This window comes from Drosophila sulfurigaster, chromosome 2R, assembly GCF_023558435.1.
Source record: "Drosophila sulfurigaster albostrigata strain 15112-1811.04 chromosome 2R, ASM2355843v2, whole genome shotgun sequence".
NCBI classification, from domain to species: Eukaryota; Metazoa; Arthropoda; class Insecta; order Diptera; family Drosophilidae; genus Drosophila; species Drosophila sulfurigaster.
The window spans coordinates 32,119,319-32,141,305 of NC_084882.1; the positions used below are offsets into that span (position 1 = coordinate 32,119,319).

The following is a 21,987-nucleotide window of genomic DNA, read 5'->3' on the forward strand; positions in this document are numbered from 1 at the left end:
TTGATAATGAAAATAAGAAAAACTCATGAAGCGTATTTAATGGCTAAATAAATGCTTTGTGCCGGACACACCACCCACACCTGAAACCGTTACTGGAACTGAGCTTAAAGACAACAATTTCACTGATAATGTAAATAAAAATCGACTAACAGATCATTGATTTAGCCCATCAAATGGCATAGCAAAAAGGTTAGACAATCAATGAAATTAAAGAAATAGAATCACAACGATTTCAAGAGACTCTTTTGCTTAGGCTAGAATCAATTTCCTTTGCTATGGAAATATTGAAAGGCACTTTCAATTTAGCAGTGTAGCCAAAAAGGGCGCAATTAATAAAAAGGTCGAGCCCCAAAAAGTTAAACATTTTACCTTTTGGCAAAACTCAGTGAAGCATCTGTTTTTTTTTTTTTTTTTTTTGTATTCTTCGTTTCGGCAGGGGTAATTACTTTATCTGTTGCTGAAGTTGCGCTTTGGCTGCTAATAGGATTATCTAACAGCACCAACAACAACATAGAATACAGAATACAGAAACTGTATAGAAGCGAAAAACAGGTTGGGTTAAAAGCCTCAGCATGAAGTTTTGTGCGGCCGCTTTTTTGCAGCTGTCAGAACCATAACTCAGTGTCATGTCTTTGGTATCTGACTAAGTATATACGAGATACGGTTTGTATATAGCGAGAGTACTCGTATTCAAATCTATCTATCTACGTTGGGTATCTATGCGTGGCCGCAAATGCCTCTAGACAGGCCAAAAGAATCGAAACCAATGGAGAGACAGACAGACAAGACAAAAAGCAATTGTTCGATGTGGGGCCGTGGCCGGCCAGCAAAGCAAAAGCAAGCAAGAAAAGAATTGAAATCGAAATAGATTTGCAAACAATTTGCAACAATTCAATCAAAAAACTTTAAACGCAAATACACACAGACAGACGACGGATAGACAAAAGTAAAAAAAAAATAACAGCCAATGCTGAGGCAAAGCGGGGGCACATGGGCGACCATCAGATAACTCACTCACTTGGTGGTCTAGCAGGGACTGGACTGCAGACTGGACTGTAGGTTGGAGATGCAGACCAAAAAGACGGAGACCAGAGACAAGACCAATAAAGACCACTTCTAGACTTTTTGCGCCCTATGTCTCTGTCGGTATCTGTATCTGCAGTTCGCAGTTCTCAATTCTCAGTTCTCGGTTTTCAGTTTTGCTGTGCCGTTTGTTTATCCAAGCGTTTGAATGGCGCACAAGCTAAAACGCCAAAGAAATTTCAAGGTGAGTCGACGCCACAGACCGTGTTCGATTTGGTTTTTTCATTTGATTTGGCTTTACTTATTTCTGTTCACTTCTCTGTGGCATCTTTGGGATGCTGCTGCTTGCTGCTGGTGATGTGCGAGGATAAGCGCAAAATATTTGCCAGCCAGCGAGGCAAACAATGATATCGAACAATTCAACTGCTGTCTGTCTTGCTGTTGGGCACTTTGCGTGCGGCTTGCGGAAAATGCAAGTGATGCAGGTGTCGACAGAGCAGCGGAAGTTGTAGCTCTTGCTTTTCATGCCGGAAAGCAGCTGACAAGCAGAACAGTTGCTTCAGTTGCTTGAGTTGCATGTGCGCAATATTTCACTGAGCAAACAGCAAATGGGCAGACAGACACATGTATCTACCATACACATTGATTGCCCGCTCTCTTCCCCAAATGAGTTGGCAAAGCCAAAAAGATGCGACAAATGTCAACGGGCGTAGCGTACAGGCGACCGACCGACAACTGACAACCGACAACTGACAACTAACAACTGACATATAGCCTAGAAAGCAGCTGGCAAAAAAAAGTGCCGCTATGAGATGGTCGAGATGTTGTTTCTGCTTCTGCTCTTAACTCATATGGCATTTCGCATGGGAAGCTGAGCACACTGAGCATCGCATCGCATCACAAACGCAACGCAGTTGAAGTTGCAGCTGAATCCATCCAAGAAGCAAAGTATTTGCAGCATTGTCAGGCTTTCTGCCATGGCGTGGCATGCGAAATAAAACTCCCGTAAGCAGACAGCGCGCCTCTAAGTCGAGAGCTCAGCATAAAACAAGCGCAGAAGGGAAACTCGATAACCTGAGCAAACTGAAAATGAGATACTCTCAAAAGAACTCACCACTGAGCATATAAATTGAGTTGCGCAATCTGAGAATATTTCGCTAAAAATTTAAGCAAGCCAAGTTCTTTTGAAACGAACTCGAAACGAAATTAAATAAACCAAAATATAGAGAGAGATTGCTGAGAAAGAAATAGAAATACCAGCTTTTAAAAATTTAAATTTAAGATAATTCTGCTACAAAGTGTCATATGAGAAAATTTTAAAAAAACTTAAAAAAAAGAAGGAAAATGAATTAAATCAATTTGATTAAGATTACTAGAAAAGAAATACAAATATTTAGTTTATCTATGACATTTTACAATATAAGAAATTTTCGTTAATCAAAGTTCCAATTTAAAATAACTCAGTTCAAGATTAACATTAGTTAAGGATTCTAACTTCAGCGTTAACTTTATTCAAATAATTAATTTTGATTAAGCCTTAAAATTCACTCGAAAGCTGTATTGAAAATATTTTGTCATGATAAAATATTTTAAAAAATAAGCTATGCTAAAAAATACATATAAAATATTAAATTTTAAATATACCCAATTCAAGGAAAACTAATTGAAAAGATTAATAAACCTTTTACACATATAAATTCATTTACATTTCCATTTGTGTAGCAACAAAAAAGCAATTATCAATAAAACGGAATAAAAATAATATGAAGCTTAAATAAATAACCATAAATTGAATAAAATGTGCAAAAAGTCGGCAGAGATTAGCCTCAGTCAATGGTTATTAAGAACTACTCTGAAAAATTAAGCTCTTTGTAGTGCTTTTCACAGCAAACCCACAAATGTTTCTACTCACATCAACAGGCAGTTTAGTTCGATTGAAAAGTATCTGCAACCTCAATCCTTCTGAAAGGCAAAGCCAAAGTTGATGACTGTCTGTTAAGAGCCTCGATTACAAAATAGAGTATGCAGCAAACGTTGAGGCATCTCTCGACAACGAGTGAACAAGCGGCAAACAGTAAACCGAGACGAACCTTGACTGAGCTCTGCAGGAATTACGCAAATCTCGTTTGTTGAATGTGTTTTCAGTTAGGTGAAGATGCGCCAGCATTTGTGTTGCAAAGAGATGATGAGCAGAGGGGGAGGGGGAATCCGGGAGGGGGTAAACAAGGCGGCGGCACATGGACATAAATCTGTTTGCAGCATTTGGGTGCCGGCTTGGTTTTTATATTTCTGTATTTTTTTCTTCTTGTTGTTTTTGTTTAGTGCATAACGTTGAGAATGACTGCGACACGATGTTGCTGCCATTGGAGGCTCTTCTACAGCTGCCTCTCAACTCTCAACTCTCTGCCGCTGTGGCTGCTGCTGCTTCATGTCACCGTTTTTCTCGTCTTCTCTTCGCTTTTGTACTTCTATTCGCTTGTCGCCGTTTTGTCTGTGACATTGCAAACAACTGAGTGTGTTTTTTTCTCTTTTTCATCTTTCCTTTTTTATATCTACTTGTATTTTTACATCTTCTTTGGCTTTTGTTTGTTTGCTGCAGCTTAAAACTCATAATGCCGTTATAAGCACAAACGAATGTGTGTCTGTGTGTATTTGTGTGTATTTGTGTGTGTGCGTGTTGTTGTCAAAGGTCAGCGCACGTTTAAGCCAAGCAGCGCAATTAAACGCACAATGCATTTGGGGAGACTGAAAAGGCAAAGTAAAAGCTGCACAAATACATAGCTACAGATACAGATACAGATACACAGTCAGAGATACAACTGTTGAGAGTCCTTGCCATGAATTCATATTACAGCTGCTCCAAGGTGCAGTTTTTTCAACGAACAAAGCTGCGCTTAAGGAGCAGCTGGAGGATAAACCAGAGAACTATGAGCATGTGTTAATTATATTAAACGCAAAGATGCTGCACTTCAGATGCCCAGATTCGCAATCCTCCTTCTCCATTCCCCATTTCCCAGACGAAAAAGAAAACTGGGTTAGTCACGTAGCCAAAGTTTGCGGCAAGCGTGTTGATTAAGTTCCCAAAAGACGCTGCTGGGATTTAGTCGTCGTCTTTTGCGCAAAAGTGTCGCCCTCGTTGTCTTGCGAATCGAGTGCGGAAAGATGAAGGCGGGGGAGAAGGAGGAGGCGGGGGAGGAGGCGACACTCACTCGCATGTGGTAGATTTTGTTCTGTTTTCCACTTGCCGCTCACTAATTAAGTTGCATGGCAAAAGTTCTTTTTGCCGACAGCTGACAAGAAAAGCGCTCGGTAAAAATACAGACAACTTCTTCTTCAGCTGGCAAATATGTGGGGCAATTTTGGAGTGGTCGAAGTGTGGTTCGAAGTGGGACAACGCAAGGAGGGGCGGGGCGGGGCGGGAGTTAAAATGTAAGCTCATTAAGTGGGCTTGGCTGGCGGCGACGGCAACGCTGTCGATGTGGATGGATTTGCTACAACTAGAAAACATACAAACACAAACACACACTCTAGAAAACATCAAAGTAAGCATAATTTGATTAAGACATTTAAGCCAAAGACCTAATCATCATTAGCATCAACATAATCATGGCACTGGCTCTCTCATCGAAAAGTCGCCACTCTTGGCAGCCTTTGATGCCCAGACTTTGTGCTTTGCTCTACGTCATTGATTCTCAGCAAGGCGTACGTAATTTATTGAACTCGCCGAAAACTGATGGATTCCAATCTAAAGGAGGGACACAAGGGTGGAAGTCTGGTCTGCTTCGGTTTGGTTTGGTTTGGTTCGGTTTTGGTTTGCTGTGGTCTGGTCTGGCCAAACCTTTTGGGACTTAAACACTTTTGTTTGCACACACGCATACACTCAAGTTTTTCCGGGCTTGCGTCGAGAGTTTTGTGATTAATTGCAGGCCATTGCCGGCCATGGTTACATGTTACGTTGATTTTAGGCCATAATTTCGTAGCAAGGCATTTTGGCCATGCACGAGACGTAGTTCATTAAGATCGTAGCACAAAATGGTCCATTGGGGCTTTAAAGGGTCTCGCATAATAAAGCAGTGTTGAATGTCTGCATATTGAGTGAGATTTAAATTACATCGAGAATTGAGTTTGCTACAGAAATAATTTTGCACTTTATTAAATAGTCTACGTACTTTTATCGATTTTTAAATAGTAAATTTTAAATCGCCAAAGGCAGTAAAATTTCATAAAAAAAACTTAGCTGCTATTACATGAAATATTTGCAACATTTTCCAATTGATTGCAACACATTTAATAACAAAAAGATTTTACAAAGTTTATATATTTAAGTTGCTACTGATTTGTTTTAAAAATAAAGCACTGCTATTTAAGTGAAAATTTCACGCATTGAAATATAAATGAGACCAATTTAATGACGAATTTCTCTTAGCTTTTCAAAATGCGAAAAAAAATTAATTTCTCTTAAAAATAAAGCACTGTTTTTATAGTTTAATTTCAATTTTAAATTTTAAAATAAATGAAGCGCTTATATTGCAAATATATGTCTTTAAATCATGTATTTAATATGTCAAAAGAAACGACAACTCTCACCATATTTTAAATAAAATTAATCCTCTTTAATAGCAGCTCTTTGTAAAGAACGTGTCTATCGAATTTCATATTTTTTAAAGGCGAAAAAAAAGAGATGCATTAAAAAAAAACTCTGCGCAGCTTCTGCAGTTTATTTGGAGGTTTATTAAATAGTCGTAATATGTGTATTCAATTTTTTTTTTGTATTTTCGTGTTTTAATGGCAACCAGAAAGAGATTACACTCAGTCATCAAGTATTCCATTTAGGAGATGTGCTTGCAAAACTTTTCGCAGTGCTCTGTTGACTGGTAAGTAAATGGCAACAACCGACAGCCAACAAGTTCATGAGTACTCATGTATCCAATGCATTTTTAAAATGCACTTTTCTACTTATGTCCTTACGTAGTAAAAGCATCGGAGAACAATATGCTCAACAGCAGTTCAAGCAACAGGCAGGCAGTCAGCCAGTCAGCCAGATAGACAGGCAGCAGTTGCAAGTTAGCAGTTGCAAGTTAAAAGTTGCGAACAATGAGGACATGTATCTTGTGTGTTCTTCTCGTTCTCATTCTTGTTCCATTTTGAACATTTTACGAGCTATTGTCTAATATGTTTGGTGTGTGGCACGTACACAGTACGTATACGTAATGCAATTTTAAAGCAAACTGAAGGACATTCCCATTATGAGTTTAGCAGCTGTCATTGCCACTGTGTCAGCTGTGTGTCCTTTGCTTATCCTTGCCATGCACTTTACTTTCTGTCTGTCTGTCTGCTTGCTTGTCATTCATTCATTCATTCACATTTCACAATTAGTTTTTGAACAATATTAACATTTGCGACATGCTTTATGGCTCCCTTCGGGTTGCCAGTCAAGTCAACTAGCTGTGACCTTTGAATGGCAAGGGGAGTGAGAGAGAGAAGGGGGCTGATCACTGCACGTGCTGTCATATACAGATTATCGCCAGGCAAGCGCATTTTCTTGGGCATTTCCTTCAATCCCCCAAGAGACAACTTACAAAGCGGCATCATCAGTTCAGTTCTCAGTGTGATCCTTTTCTGCTCTGTCTATCTGTCTGTTTGTTTGTCCTTTTGTTGCTGTTGCTGTGGCTGTTGCTGGTCAGCAGAAATATTTAACATAAATTCAAAGGGCAGTTTCAGGCTCGGGTTGTTCACACTTGCCAGCCATTAAGTTTATGACGCAACAACAATAAAACATGGCCAAAATACGAAAAAGGGATGCAACAACAAGAGCTGTTCTCTGTGGCCACCAAGGGATGTTTGGTCAAGCAAAATACAATAAATAAAACATGGCAGCAGTCGGCAAAACCCAAATAAAAAGCGCAACACACAGAGTAAAAAAAAAAACGTACAGAACGTTGCCTTAAAAGTCAGACAAGGGATTGGAGATTGGGTTTGGGATTGGGGATTGGCTGGAACTCTCGCTCTCGGCAGATAGTGTCTGGTCAGCGCCAAAAATCAAACATGTCGAGCGCCAGCTGTGTGCCACGCAGACAATGAAGAAGCAGCCGGTGTGGCATGTGGCATGTGGCAAGTGGAATGTGAGGGACTCTTTCTCTCTGCGGTTAACAATGGTGCGTCTCCTGGCCCATAGTTTGCGTATTTTGCGGTTGCAACTGTATCCCTCGCCATCTACTCCTCCATCTCTTGCTCTTTTGCCAACGTTTGCTTATCCCCGAAAAACGCCCTTGGGGAATCAACTCAATTTATTATTGGCGCTAGTCGAAAGCCCACAAAAAAAAAAAAGAGAGAAGAGCTAAAACAAAAATTGGCTTTTTAAAGCGTTAAAGTTTGAGCGAACCGAATTCAATTAAATCAAACAAAAATGTGTGTCTGTGAGTGTGTGTACGAGGTGTTAGAGAGAGTGGGGGGCGTGGCTGTCTGCGAGGGGCGTTTATCAGCAAATGCGCACAAACAACACAAAAAAAAGGCGCAATTTTCCAATTGAATAATTGTCGCCGGCAAGTTTTCACTTTTGTTGGCCAGACGCAGCCAAGCGCAGCAAGATAGAAGCAAAGGACACTGACTGGACATTTCGTCCTCGTCGAGGTCCTCTGACTGTGTGTGTGTGTGTGGGGAAGAGCTGGCTATGGCCATTCAACGGCTCAACAGTTTGCCAGTGTTTCAAATGTTTCTCAGTTTTCTCAGTACTTTTTGTGCAGCGTTTGAGTCTCTTTTGGAGTGTCTGAGTGTTTGCTTTGCCATTGAATGGCTTTTGCCAACGTTGTCTTTCTTTCTCTTTTCATTACTCTCTCTCTTTCTCTGTCTCTCCTGCTCTCTGCTCAGCTGCACACAGCCTTTTAACAACAATTTTCTTGTCTATTTTCAGGATGATTTGCCGGGCCAAGCGCTGTTGGATGTCGTTTTTGCCAGGCTCAATTTAATCGAGACTTCATACTTTGGCATTCGCTACATAGACGACGAGAATCAAACGGTAAGTGGAAGAGCAGCAGCAGCAAAAAAAGGCGAGCAAGAGCCGGATATGGCAGATGCCTGCCATATCCTGACTCCTTGCTCCTTGCTCCTGACTGCTTGCTGGCAAACATATTGGTTTTTGAAATTCATTTTCGTTTTCATTGAAATTCATTGAGGCGCAGGCGAAGCGTTAAGAATGAAAACAAAAAGCGAGTCACATAGAACTCTTTGAGCCAGCCGGCGAGACGAAAGCGCCTGCAAGGCAAATTATATAATTTCGCTTTCCCTCAGCAAAGGGCAGGAACAGGACGCGTCACCTTGGCCTTCATTGAAATTCACTTTTATGCCAGCACGTATGTCTTGCGCGTCCTTTTGTGTGTGTGTGTGATGGCTATAAAAAAACGCTTATACATATGTTAGTTCAAAGTGCCAGTCAGCCTCACCTGCTGTCGCTTTGTCTCGCACATTGCGTATACGCCATGTTGTTATCAATTTAAAATTTTCGTTTCTTTCGCAGCACTGGCTGGATCCAGCGTCACGCATTTCACGCCAACTAAAGCCCAAATCGGATCCATATGATTTGTATTTTGGCATTAAATTTTATGCCGCCGATCCTTGTAAACTGCTCGAGGAGATAACGAGGTGAGTCGCGTAGTACTTTAATCTACGTAAATGAAATGCTTTTCATTGTCATTATTAAAGTTGTGGGCAATTAAATGATGCAAAATTTTATTACATAAATTCAATTTATTAATTGCCACACGCATACGCATACGCATACTCAGACAAATGCTCATAGTCGCAATTCAATAATAAAAAGCAAATTAATCGATTCGAGGGCAGAGGACTTTGGTCAGAGAGCAGACAACTAATGGATGGTGCATAATGCATTTAATACACATTTATGTGAGAGATAGAGGGAGGGAGAGTAGACAGTGTGAATGTTGTGTGTGCATAGCAAGCAAAATGAATTGCGAAAAGCGCCAATCGTCATGAAATTGCGAAAATCCCCAAAGGGGCAATTCCATGGCTATTAGCAAAGATGAGAGGCGAAAAGGATGGGAATTTGTATGCCAAATGTCGTGTTCTAGCCAGACTGCAGTTAGCTGCATTTATCAAGCATTTGGTGTGTGCAAATATTTGCGCTTAATACGACGACACGTTGGCTGCTGCTGTTGCCACCATAATCGTCACCAAGTGCAGCAGCAACAGTGCTTCCAAGAGGGAGGAAAACGGAGGAGCGGAAACGGATGCCAATCGTTGGCCAAACATGATCAAAACTCGTGCACAACTGCTGCGCTAATATTGGCGCATATAAATGAAAATGCACTGAAAATGCACTTATAAAGCCAGCCAGCTGAAGAGTCCATTGCATTGCATATTATTTTGTAGCGAGGGCGAGAACTGGAGAATTTTTGTTATTTTAGCTATACAAAGTCTGCGGCGCACAATAAACGGCAATTGACTTTCGACTGCTGGACGCAGATTGTGGCATTTTCCAAGAGCTATACTAAAAACGGTTCTATTAACAATATTGACGATAATACACAGCAATAGGATTACACATCCAACATCATCAGTTCGTTAGGCAAACAAACAACTTGAGCTAGGCAAATAATTTGTGTGTAATATTGTTGCAAAGCAAAAGTTTCGTTTGTTTAGGGCACATCAAAGTCCCATCACACATGTGTGTGTGTGGCCAACTAATTAAATTTGTTTCGTTTTATTTATGCCACGCAGATATCAACTTTTCCTGCAAGTCAAACAGGATGTGCTACAGGGTCGATTGCCTGTTGCCTTCGAGTTGGCCGCCGAATTGGGCGCCTTTGTGGTGCAATGTGAGTATGATGAACGAAAGGTTGTAAATGTTACAACACGAACACATAATATTTGTGATTTTGATTTTGATTTACAGCTGAATTGGGGGGACTACGATCAGCGGCGGCATTCAAAGGGTTATGTGTCGGAGTTTCGCCTGCTGCCCAATCAGAGCAGCGAGTTGGAAGCCCGCGTCTCGGAGCTGCATCAACAGCTCAAGGGCATGTCGCCATCGAGTGCCGAGCTGAACTATTTGGATAAAGTCAAATGGCATGACATGTACGGTGTTGATTTGCATCCCGTGCTGGTAAGTTTAATCACCAGGGAAGGGAATGAAAGGGAGGGAAGCGAACCGAAGCATTCGCCCATGAAAGGGGTCAATGCGAATGCAAAGTTTAATTTCGTTTCATGGCAAATATTATAAATCATTTGCTCAACATTTTTGGGGGAGACCAACGCAATGATTATACTCACTTCGAGCCACGCCCCCATCGCTGTCTCGAGCAAGTCTAACCCCATATCCACAACCCCCACTAACTCCCAACTCCAACTCCATCTCCAACTCCTTCGCCTTTGTTGTAGCTGCTTTTGTGCTGCGTAAGTTGGCACTTCATTTGCATTTTTTATTGCCCTTTACTTTGATATCAAACCTCAATAAATCACCAGCTGTGTTTGTATACGAGACATATGCACATGTGTGTTGGAGAGGGGGCAAAGCGGGGCAACCCTTGTACTCTACACATGCCTGTGGTATGTGTGCTCGCCCTCGCCTTCTCTGCTCTGCTGTGCTCTGTTTGTTTATAGACACAAATCATTGACTATCGCGGCGCCAGTTGCCAGACCCCTTTTCCCCCCTTCCACTGTCTCTCCTTACCCTTCTGGCCATTTGCTTTTTTTTAATTTAATTAACAGCTAAAATTACAATTTCTTTTTATGATTTCTTACTGTTTAACTGCCAACAACAGTGAAAAGAAAAGGGGGAAACAAGTGGGTTGACAGCAGTTGCTAATAGGCCAAGCTGCCCAATAAGAAACTTTTCTTTTTCGCTTGTTAACACAGAGAATTCTTCTTTCTGTTTCAAAAGAAACTTTTGTCGCCTCGCCTGCTTAGGCTAAAACAATGGCCATCGCACTCCTTGTGCCAACTTTCAACTCCGAACTTCAAAAACTGAAACTGAAGAACATTTTCCATTCTCGAAACTCATTCGCAATTCTCTTTTTGTTCGTGTTTTTTTTCGCAGGGCGAGGACAGTGTGGAATACTTTTTGGGCCTGACACCCAGCGGAATTGTCGTGCTGCGCAACAAGACGACGGTGGCTCATTACTATTGGCCGCGCATTGCCAAAGTTTATTATAAAGGACGCTATTTTATGCTCAGGATAAGCGATAAAAATGTAAATTTCAACGCACCCGGCACCCAACAATGCCCATTGCCATAGCTCTCTCTCTCTATATAGCTGTGACGATGAGGATGGCGATGACGACGACGAAGAGAAGACCAAGTATTTGCTCTTAGCCATAAATATTTCGCTCTCGAGTGCTTCACACAATTTGCAGTTCGTTTGCCATTGTGCTCTTCAAGTTTTTAATGCTTTCTTTTACTTTTTTTTGAGGGGAAAGGGTATAAGCAGATTCACACTCAAACTCTGAGACACTTTGTCAGCTGATAAAGTTTAACATGTACTTCGTTGTAGAACACATAATATTAGCTTCGGATAAAGTTTAGCTTTGACACCTTATCTTCTATGTATCATATAATTCTATTCATGTTGAAAGTAAAAGGGCTGCCAAATTAATGTGAATACCGATTAAGTCGAAGTAATGAAATTAAAAATTCCTTAATTCAAATTAGATTAAAAAATCTTTGGACTATCAAAAATTATAAATGCAAGCATTGATTTCTTTAAGCAAGGAGCAATAATAGTGTTTTCATATTTTACTAAAATACTAGTTTAAATCACAAATCAATACTTCATAAACAAATATATTTACATTTATATATTAAACATTTAGGTATTTCAAAAAATTTCAAAATAATTTCCAGTTTTATTGGATGTTTCAAAGTTTATATCTTCTAAAGTTTAAGTACAGTTTTCCAATGAAACTTAGTACTTTTTATAAGCTGATATTTGCTGCACCTGAAAAGAAAGCGTATTCATGTTTGCGAGTTTAAAATTTGTTTTTTTGGTTGGTAGCCATTTTGCAGTGTCGCCAATTTTTACGTTGGGTGACAACTTTTAGCTGTCAACGTTGTTCTCAAGTAAGGCTGTGAGCTGTGAAGAAGCACTCGTTAGACAACAAGTAGCTGGTTGATGATATCTCGTGGTATCTCTTGGTAGCTACCAAGCCCAAAAGAGCTGCTAGCTAGCTGGTTGCTATTCTAACTTGAACACTTTTTGGTGCTAACGCTTTGATAATCAAAAAACTTTTCTTCAGTTGACGCACACAAAAGCGAAACTTTCGCATTTTCACATTTTCAACGGTTTCGTTTTTTTTTTCTTTCTTTTCTTTTTGCTATTTTTTGGCTAGAATCGGTTTTTTTCTTCGTTTTTTTTCTTGTGTCAAAGAATTCACACTTTACATTGGCAAAAAAAGGGGAAGTTTGCTGCGACGCAAAATTCACTCGGGCATTCATTCACTCAATTTGCCGTTTTACTTGGAAACTGCTGCAGCTTTTGTCGGCAAAAGGTTTTCTTTTTATACCCGCTACCCATAGGGTAGAAGGGTATTATAACTTTGTGCCGGCAGGAAATGTATATAACAGGTAGAAGGAGGCATCTCCGACCCTATAAAGTATATATATTCTTGATCAGCGTCAACAGCCGAGACGATATAGCCATTCCGTCTGTCCGTCTGTCCGTCTGTCCGTCTGTGTGTCTGTCCGTCCGTCCGTATGAACACCTAGATCTCAGAGACTATAAGAGATAGAGCTATAATTTTTTCGACAGCATTTGTTATGTTTGCGCAGATCAAGTTTGTTTCAAATTTGTGCCACGCCCACTTCCGCAAATCAAAAAATCGAATAACAAGCATAATTTTAAAGCTATACGAATCATAAGTACTGTAGTAGTTATGATTCCTGAAAATTTGGTTGCGATCAGATAAAAATTGTGGAAGTTTAAAGAAATACTGTATGGGCAAAAACGTTTACTAGGGGTCTGAGTTGCTTTGTCCGACAATCTGGCACATTGTGCCGTTTATAGTATATTTTGAATGGTGTACTATATCGATATACCAAACATACCATTTGGTATATTTTTAGTATTTTTAGTATTTTCGGTATATTTTGAAAATGATACCGCAATATTTTGCCTTTATTAAAAATGGGTAGGCAACTCACAGTCGAGCACACTCGACTGTAACTTTCTTACTTTTTTTTTGTGTGTGTGTCGTGGCAACTCCAAACATCGTCCAATTCTCTAGTTCGTCGTTGTCGCTGTCGTCATCGTCATCGTCGTGACTTGACTTGGTGCTTATCACACTTGTGTGTGTATGTTGTGGATTCTCTTCTCGTTTTTTGCAGAATGAGCTCAGCACTTATGGCTTTGAGACTCCAAGGAAATCGGCGTGCAAACATTTGTGGCGCTGCTGCGTGGAGCATCATGCGTTCTTCAGGCAGGTGCGCGTTGCACCGCTGCCCAATTCACAGTCACATGCAGCGGATTTGTTTCAGCTTGGTTCGCGCTTTAGACACAGGTGAGTACACATACACGAAGAGAGAGAGAGAACTGCCGGAAGTGTTTGCAGCCAACTCACTGTGGGAGTTGCGCATTAAATAAAGTTATTAAGCGCAAGCTGAGCTCAATTTATTAGCCGCCAGTCGAGCCAATTTAAAGTGCAGGGCCCCCCGAAAAGTGCAGCCAATTAAAATGTAACCCACAGACACTTGAAATCCTTGTGCAGCTCATGTGATTAGATCATTAAGGGCACTCGAGCACAGAGCAGAGCAACAACAACAACAGCAAAAAAAGCAAAGTCAGTGCTGAGCAAAATTCACAACTTCCAGCTGAACAGCTTCGATACAGCGCTGCAGTTTTTTTGCTGGTTGGCGGCATCTCTAAGAGTTAAACTCACATAGATCAAGTTTACACCAAACTCTTGGGCTGCTGCTGCCCCAGCTAATTGGAAGTCCAATAAAAATGTCGGATCTGCAGGCAGTCGGCAGTTGGGAGTTGGGAGTTGTAGTTGTAGTTGGGAGTCGTTCAACAAAACGCAAGTCGAGTGCAAAGCCCACTAATGACTTTCTGTGAAATGCCTGCGGGACCAAAATGCAAGGCAATTGTGCATGACGAATGTGGCAGGAACCCTAGGCACTGTCCGGACTTGCCACCTACTTCTCCTCCCACCTCCAACTGCTAGTTGACTGCCGCAGGTCCCTGTTTATGACAGCCATTTGTGGTGACTGCGGCTGCCCATTTGCCTGGGCAGTACCAACGAAAAAAAAAGAAACAAGTAGAAAATAAACTTTCTTGCACTTGGTGAACTTGGCTAAATCGAGTTCACGTGGCTAACCGAGAGACTCACAACGAAACGAAACGAAATGAAACGAAACTATTAGCCAAAACTAGAGAAGGAGATTTTCGTTTTCGTTTTGAATACTTCTCTTCAGTGTTTTTTTTTTGGCTAGCAAACTTTTGGGGCGCCGTCGCATTTTACGACTGCGCGCCTACCACAAGAACCACACGAGCTCTCGGCGAGTTGTTCTCGAAGTTGAATGCCTGCCTGCGTTTTTAATTTGTGAAACAAATGAAAGTTTTTACAACCTTTTTATGGTTCACTGTTCATTATTACCGGCCAAGCCGAGCCGTGCCGGGCTAGCGTCTTGTGTCGTATTTCTATTTTCTATTTGGGTTTTCTCGCTTTTACATTTGTGTTTTGACCATTTCTCTCTTATTTTTTGCTTTGTTTTTGTGAATAAACATAGTACTATATATTTTGTACGACTTTATGCCTACTTTTATGTTTTGTGTGCGCTGTGCCCTTCGCATGTCTGACCACCAACCAACCAACCAACAACCACTCCCCACCTTGAACACCCAACCAATCAACCGAACAGTCGCACGGACAAGCAAACGGAGAAGGATGCACTTGCCGCCGGACGTGCGCCGCCAGCGTTTACGCGTGTTCCCTCCAAGCGCCAGCCACGACGCGTGATTGATGACTTTTTTAACAGCAACAACGGAGGTGGCGGCGGAGGCGGTGGAGGCGGCGGTGGAGGAGGTGGTGGCATCATCTCTATGGGCAACCGTCCGCTGCCACAGCCGCTGCCGCTGCAGAGCTTGGCCAACAGCAATGGCAACAGCGCCAAGTGAGTACTCCAAAATATCCATCATTTGTTTTCATTTCATGCACAAAAGTTTTTGATTTACCCAACGTCAGTCTACACCCATATAACCAGATATATAAGTAAACATATATATACATTTTTTGTGCACTTCCTTTGGCGTAGTTGTCCCTTTTTTTTGGGCTTTCCCTGCATTTCGCTTTTTGTTGTTGTTTGTCTTTTTTTTTTGGTAATAATTTTGAGCGTCGCGCCAGAGCCGGAAGTGCTCTCATGTTGCTACCACTGCGGCAGCATCTTCCTTTGATCTGTTTTTAATTTGCAACATGCGAGTACTCCACTCTCTCTTTGTCTGCTGCAAAGCAAATAGAGTTGCCAATTTGGCATAGTGAATCTCTCACTCTCGTCGCTCTTCAATATATAGAAACAATGCAGAAAACACTTCATCATGTGTTGCCTCCTCCGCACTTTTTTCTGATTGCGGGTGTGCGTGTTGTTGTCTGTTTTTGGATTTGACAGGCCGTCGCCTTTTGCATTGTTCAAAGCTATTGCTATTGCTATTGCTATTCTCATTGTGTGTCCTTGGTGTCCAAGTGCTGCTGCTCCTCCTGTTGTGGCATGCTTCGTGCCAATGCCGTGTTCAAAATCCATTTAGTTGCCATTTGAAGGCAGTTACATTGTCTAGACGCAACATTTATTAAATGTTTTATGGTTTTGCACATCAAATTATATATGGACAAATAAAAATCGGCCATTAGAGCGAGACACTGAGAACGAGAGTGAGAGAATGGGGGATGGGGGGGGAAGAGAGTGGATGAGTTAGTTTTGGTGCAGCGGAAATGCTGACAGGATGTGGCATCAAGCGTTGCGAGCTTAATGGAAATGGAAGCAGACAAGCTGGTTCTTTGAAAAAAATAGAAAGGAATTTAACAACGTGAGAAGTTGGGAAAAAATAGAGTGAGGATGATAAAAGAAGTATGGCAAAGAAAGCAAGAGTTAGTAGTGGAAAGGAATGAAAAGAATTCTAATATTGAAAAAAACAGAATTAGAAAAAAATGAAATGAAAAGGCAGTAAAACAAATATTGAAGGAGAATGTCTGAGAAACAAACCTGTATATTTCCTTAGAAAGCAGGAGAAAGTGAGTTACGGATAGCATAGATTGATCAATAGTAATTCGCAGGAAGAAATAGCAGTAAAATTAAAAATAGAAAAGGAGTGTCAAATACAATAAAGTTTTAAAAAAAAGGAAAAGTGAATGTGAACCAAAGGTTAATATAAAATATACTGTGAAGAATACAAACAACATCCACAGGAAAATATAATATATGGACTCTAAAAGTAATGTAAATTTATATAGACATTGATTGAAAGAAAGCGAGATGGTTGATTTATATTACAGACATACAACTTATAAAGAGGAATACAGCTAATAAAAAAGTATAGAAAATATGAGAGAAAATAAAGTATGATAAAGATATATAGCACAAATCGAAAGTATTATCACGCAGCAAAAGGGAAAATGGAAAGTGACTTGCAGAATATAGAAAAGCAAATATAGCTAAAGCCATAGATAGACAAAGATCCATCAAGTGTCATCAAGTAAATCGGCTGCAATGCTGCAAAGACATTGCTGCGACAGGCACAACAAATTTGTTGTCCGATCAGTGGCAACGTCATTAACTTGTGGCAGTGGCAAACGCCGCGTTGACCCCATCAATGTCTAGCGCTCGTCTTCGCGTCGTGTAGCGGCCACCATCTATGCATATATTAAGCGAAATGGTAGCCAAGGAGTCTCTCTCTCTCTCTGTGTAATCGCTGGCGCAACAATTCCAAGGAACACGCGCAGCCAACGATCAGAGAAAAGGAGAGGAGAGGCGAGGCAAAGGAGCTAGCAAATAGCTCACGTCGTTTATCATTTGCAAACAAAGAAGGCAAACCGAAAGGGGGAAGACACAACAGACAGTGGCAGACAGAGGTGGACAGCACAGCGACAGGAGAACATGGCAAAGAGACAGGAACAACAGCAGCAGCAGCAGCGGAGCAGAGAGAGGAACATGAACCAACCGGCAGAGGCCAATCAAGTTGGCCACACCATGGCAATGCGGGACATAAATCACAAGGCGCGACCAGGCGCACAATGGCACGTCCACAATGGGGTAGTCCCATCTCCATCTCCAACTCCATCTCCATCTTCAACTCCAACTGCAAGCTGCAAGAGAGCTGAGGCTGGAAATGATTGCCCGCTGATTGCCAGTGCGGCAATTACTCAATTTTACACACGCGCATTATTTGTCTGTGTCGATCCAAAAGACTCGACTTTGACTTCGACTTCGACTTCTCTTTGCTGCTCGACAGCCTAAACGCTGCACAGCAACTGCAGACTTTAATCAACGTTTATGTTAAACAATTTAAATTTATGGCAAAATAATGCGCTAGCCATGCAATTGCTGTGCTGACTGACTGATCGCACCCACCTCTTCCCCTTTCCCTCTCTTCCTTTCTCTCTGCAGCAACTACGACAGTCCCTACCGCTCCACGTATAGCATACCCACAAGCTTGGGTCTGCGTCCCAGCAACAGCAGCAACAGCCATCAGCAGCAGCAGCAGCAGAACAACAACTCCAGCAGCTACAACAACAATGGCAGCAATTTGCAGACACCTGACTCGCCTCGCAGCACGCGCAGCGCTCCCTGGCCGAGATCCCAGCAGCGTTCGCTCTTCGGCCACAATCCCTCAAGTCCGCGCTCGGTGCGTTCGGTCAGCACCACGGGCGGTGGTCTGCATCATCATCATAGCCATCACAGCCATGGCCATGGCACCAGTCATCATCATCATCATCATCATCAACAGCAGCAGCAGCAGCAACAAACATCGTCGTCGTCGTCGCATCATCAGCATCGACAGCAACGCGCCAGCTCCTCATCCGCCTCGCATCAGCAGCAACGCTATCGCTCCAGCTCCGTGGAGAGTCATTCGTCCAACGATTCGCGCTCCACGCGACGGTAAGCAAAGACAACTTTAACTACTCCTAGAATTCATTTAAAAGGTTATTCTACTTGAACAGCCACAAGCATCGCCATCGTCGTACCTCGGACAATGAGAGCGAGTTGTCTCGTGGCTCGGGTCGTTCAGGGCGTTCGCATCATCGCAAGCATCGACGTTCGCATCGACATCGTCGGGATTCTGCCGGTGGCTCCGATCATGACAGCACACGTGGACGCAGTTACTCCGGACATCGCAGCTCCTCGATGCGCAGCGGCAGCGCTGAACTCATCGATTCCACCACTCAATGGCGTGAGGTGCAACGTCGCCAGGCAGAGGCGAGTCTGGGACAGAGTTCGGTACAGCAGGCATCGGTGTCCAAGAGCAGCATGGTGGCTCGTAGTCTGCACAGCAACGATAGTCATTCGGACACGCATTCGCATCACAAGTCGCGACGCCATCGCAAGAACAAGTAAGTGAAACTTTTCTATCTGTACTTCATTATTATTTATGTTCCCCCGCTTAGATCTCCTTCGGAGTCACGCAGTCGCATGTGGAACAGCGAGCTGGCCAAGCATCTGCAGTTCGACCTGGTGGACACCGCTGGCATGTCGGAGCAGCAGCTACGCGAGATTCCCTACACAGTGGTGGAGACCACCTCAAAGCGTTCCAACTCCAATCTGAAGATACACAAGAGCAACAGCAAGAGCAGCGTCGGAGCCAAGAGCACAGGCTCCGGCAACACCATCACCAATGGCAGTGGCTCAGGCAATGCCGGACAGGCCAAGAATCGTGTGGATCGCATTCGCGGGTAAGTTGAGTTCGGGTTTTCAGACGGCGAGAGTGAGTGCTGCTTGCATTGCATTTCTCATTATTGGTTGGTGCCTTGTAGACTCTACTACCAAAGCTCTCATCCGCATGATAGCAATGGCGGCGGCGTCGGCAATCCTGGCGGCGGTGGCCACGGTGGTCACGGTGGTGCAGCTCCCAAGAACGGTTCCATACGCTCGGCCAGCACAATCTCTTCCCGGGGAGTGCGAACGCAACAATGGACACGGCTTAGTGCGGTAAGTAATGACAAGTTTACTATACTACTACCATATTATTTACTTTATGGATTCATACTATTATTTAAAACAATTACTTTCATTATTATTTCCTATATATTTTGTTAAGTTACCTTCAAAATAATTACTCAATATTTGACTTTTTATTTAGTTTATTAATTCGCATAGTTGTTATATACATATTATTTATTAAATAATTTAGTATTTTCTTACATTATTTTTTTTATTAAAATGTAGTCTATTCTTGAATTAATCATCTTCTCTTTCTTACAATTTCTTATATACCAATCCACCTAAAAACTACTGTACTAGTATATTTCATACATCATTTTTCCCCATATTATTTGTTATTTCACTTACGATATTATTATATTCAATATATTTCCATATTTATCCATTTAATTTGTTTCCTACTTTGTATACCAAATAATCTATTAAATACTATATTTTTGTACTTTCTAGTCCTATATTCCTTAGATTATTTCATCCTATAGTATCTTCAACATATTCCCCCTATTTATCTTAATTTATTTATCTAATTTATGTCCTACCAAATAATCCTAGTTCCTAGTCTTATATTCCTTACATTATTTTCTAGCAACTTTAGTATCATTACTAAGTCTCCCCCATTTATCCATCTAATTTACCTTTACCTTTCAGGATGATGTCCAGCATGAGCATGGGTGACTTCATCTCACCCACGGGATCCAATTTAAGTCCACTGGAGAACTCGGCGTTACGTGTTTCACATGAGCACACAGACTCTGGACTGGGAGCTGATCAGGACTATGCATACTCCTCAGAAAGGTAAGCACAATACACTTCACTGTAATATAATTTAGTATATATTGCATACTTTGGTAATTGAGTATTTTGTAAATCGGCAGATATGCACTTTCATTTCTTTCTTCATAACTTTAAAATACGTTAACATGCCATAAATATCAATAAATTTTCGATTTCAACACAACTTTTAAATAGCATAGATATTTCAACTGTCAGCAACTTATTACACATTCGATTACCTTAAATAGTTGCCTTTGCAACACACATACTCACTCGACTCCCACCTCTATTTGTGTAACTTAAATAAATGAATTACCTGCCCATATTTAATGTAAACAATTTCTCTCTCGTTTGTAATCGAATTTCGAAAAAACAGATCCAGCGATAGCACACGTTATGGCACCAACAAATCATCGGGCGCCTCGAGCGGCAGTCATCGCAAGTCAGTTGGCAGCGCCAGCAATGGAGGCGGCGGCGGCGGCAACAACGGTGGAGGAGGTGGCTACAACAGCCTCATGCAACAGACTGTGAGTAATCAGCAGCAGCAACAGCAACAACAACGTTCGCTCTTCGCACAGCGACAACAGAAGCCCAATTACAAATACGCCAACAACTCCTCGAACTCCACATCGTCCTCCACTAACCCAAAACAAAACCTGGCGCCCGTACACGGCGCATCCTCATCCACAGCAAATACTAACTCGACGAGCGTGTCAACAACACAGTCGCAGTCGAACAACAACCATAAGAGCAGCAGCAGCAGCAGCACTGGCAACACTGGCGCCAGCGGCAGCAATCGCCTGCTCAGCTACACGACGTTCGAGAACAATCAGTACAAGTTCAGTTTGAACAATGCGGCGCTGGGCAAGGCGACGACGTCTGGCGCACGTGTTGCCAGCAGCAGCAGCAGCAATCTCACGGGTAACATGGTAACAACCGGTAATGGTGGTGGTGGCAATGCTCTTAGCAATGGTGGTGGTGGTGGGCTTGGTGGTGCTTTCAGTCGACAACGCAGCTTTGTCGAATGGCCCAATAACCCGGCGGCGCCTTATTACTATCAAGGACCCTCAACGAGTTCGGCGCAAGTGAAGCGACGCGATGCCAAGTCCGACATTGGTGTCCCCACACGTCGGCTCTCCGGTCAGAGTGTGACCAAGACGCAGCTGCTCACCGGGGGCAGCGGCGGCGGCAGTTCGCAGCTGGCCAATGCCAGCTGTTATCCCATGCACTATGCCAGCAGCAATGTGACCAATCTGAGTGGCCACAATCGCGTCTTGGGTCAACGCGGCGTCGTTGGCAGCGCCGGTGTTGGCATTGGCTTCGCTGGCCTGCAGCCAGCCAAATCGGATCTGTTTCTCTCCTACATCCATGGCGGCGAATACGAACGGCCCTACATCTACAACTACAAGATGCCACAGATGCCGCCCGGCTTGCTTGGCGGCTCCTTCTCTGGCATCGGGCATAGCAATGGAAATGGCAGCGGGTCGGGATCGGGTTCGGCCTCGGGGTCGCCGAAGCAACAGGCGAGCGCGTATCACATTTCGGGCGCACAGACTGCGGATCCCCCGCCACCGCCGGCGCCTTTGTACGGCGGCTCGGCGCCCGCCAACGATGTCATGTACTATCAGTTTGACAAAGGCGCCGCCAAGTCACAACAACAACAACAGCAACAGTCACAACAGCAGCAGCAGCAACAGCCTCCGCCCATTGTGCAGCAGCCAAAGGCGACGTCAGCGAATGTTGCAGGTGGCGGCGGCGGTGGGGCTGGGGCAGCTGCTGGGCCATTAGTGTATCTGCAGCATGGACAGAATGTCGCGCCATCGAATGTCACCTCAACGCAGCAAACTGTGAGTAAGCCTTGAGCAACTCTGCAACTCCGCAACCTGTCGCATGTCATTGTCGTTTTCGTTGTTGTTATTGTCCCGTTCTGTCTCGTTGTCTTGCCGCATCTTCTGTTTGTGTTTGTTTGTTTGTTTGTGTTTGTTTTGTGCATGCAACTTGCAAGTTTTTATTTTTTGTACACTTTAATTGAAT

At 42.7% G+C, this 21,987-nt stretch overlaps 1 protein-coding gene across 1 annotated transcript in view; it reads left to right on the plus strand.

Moving 5' to 3' along the window:
* The window catches only part of LOC133835765 (hornerin), a 65,486-nt gene that overhangs the window by 32,639 nt on the left and 10,860 nt on the right, over window positions 1-21,987 (plus strand). The window contains 14 exon segments of the mRNA XM_062265824.1: window positions 7,934-8,038; window positions 8,537-8,661; window positions 9,760-9,877; window positions 9,935-10,144; window positions 11,078-11,230; window positions 13,360-13,532; window positions 14,893-15,144; window positions 17,629-18,120; window positions 18,183-18,572; window positions 18,627-18,911; window positions 18,993-19,131; window positions 19,133-19,167; window positions 19,828-19,974; window positions 20,330-21,800. Coding sequence (XP_062121808.1) covers window positions 7,934-8,038; window positions 8,537-8,661; window positions 9,760-9,877; window positions 9,935-10,144; window positions 11,078-11,230; window positions 13,360-13,532; window positions 14,893-15,144; window positions 17,629-18,120; window positions 18,183-18,572; window positions 18,627-18,911; window positions 18,993-19,131; window positions 19,133-19,167; window positions 19,828-19,974; window positions 20,330-21,800 — 4,095 coding nt within the window.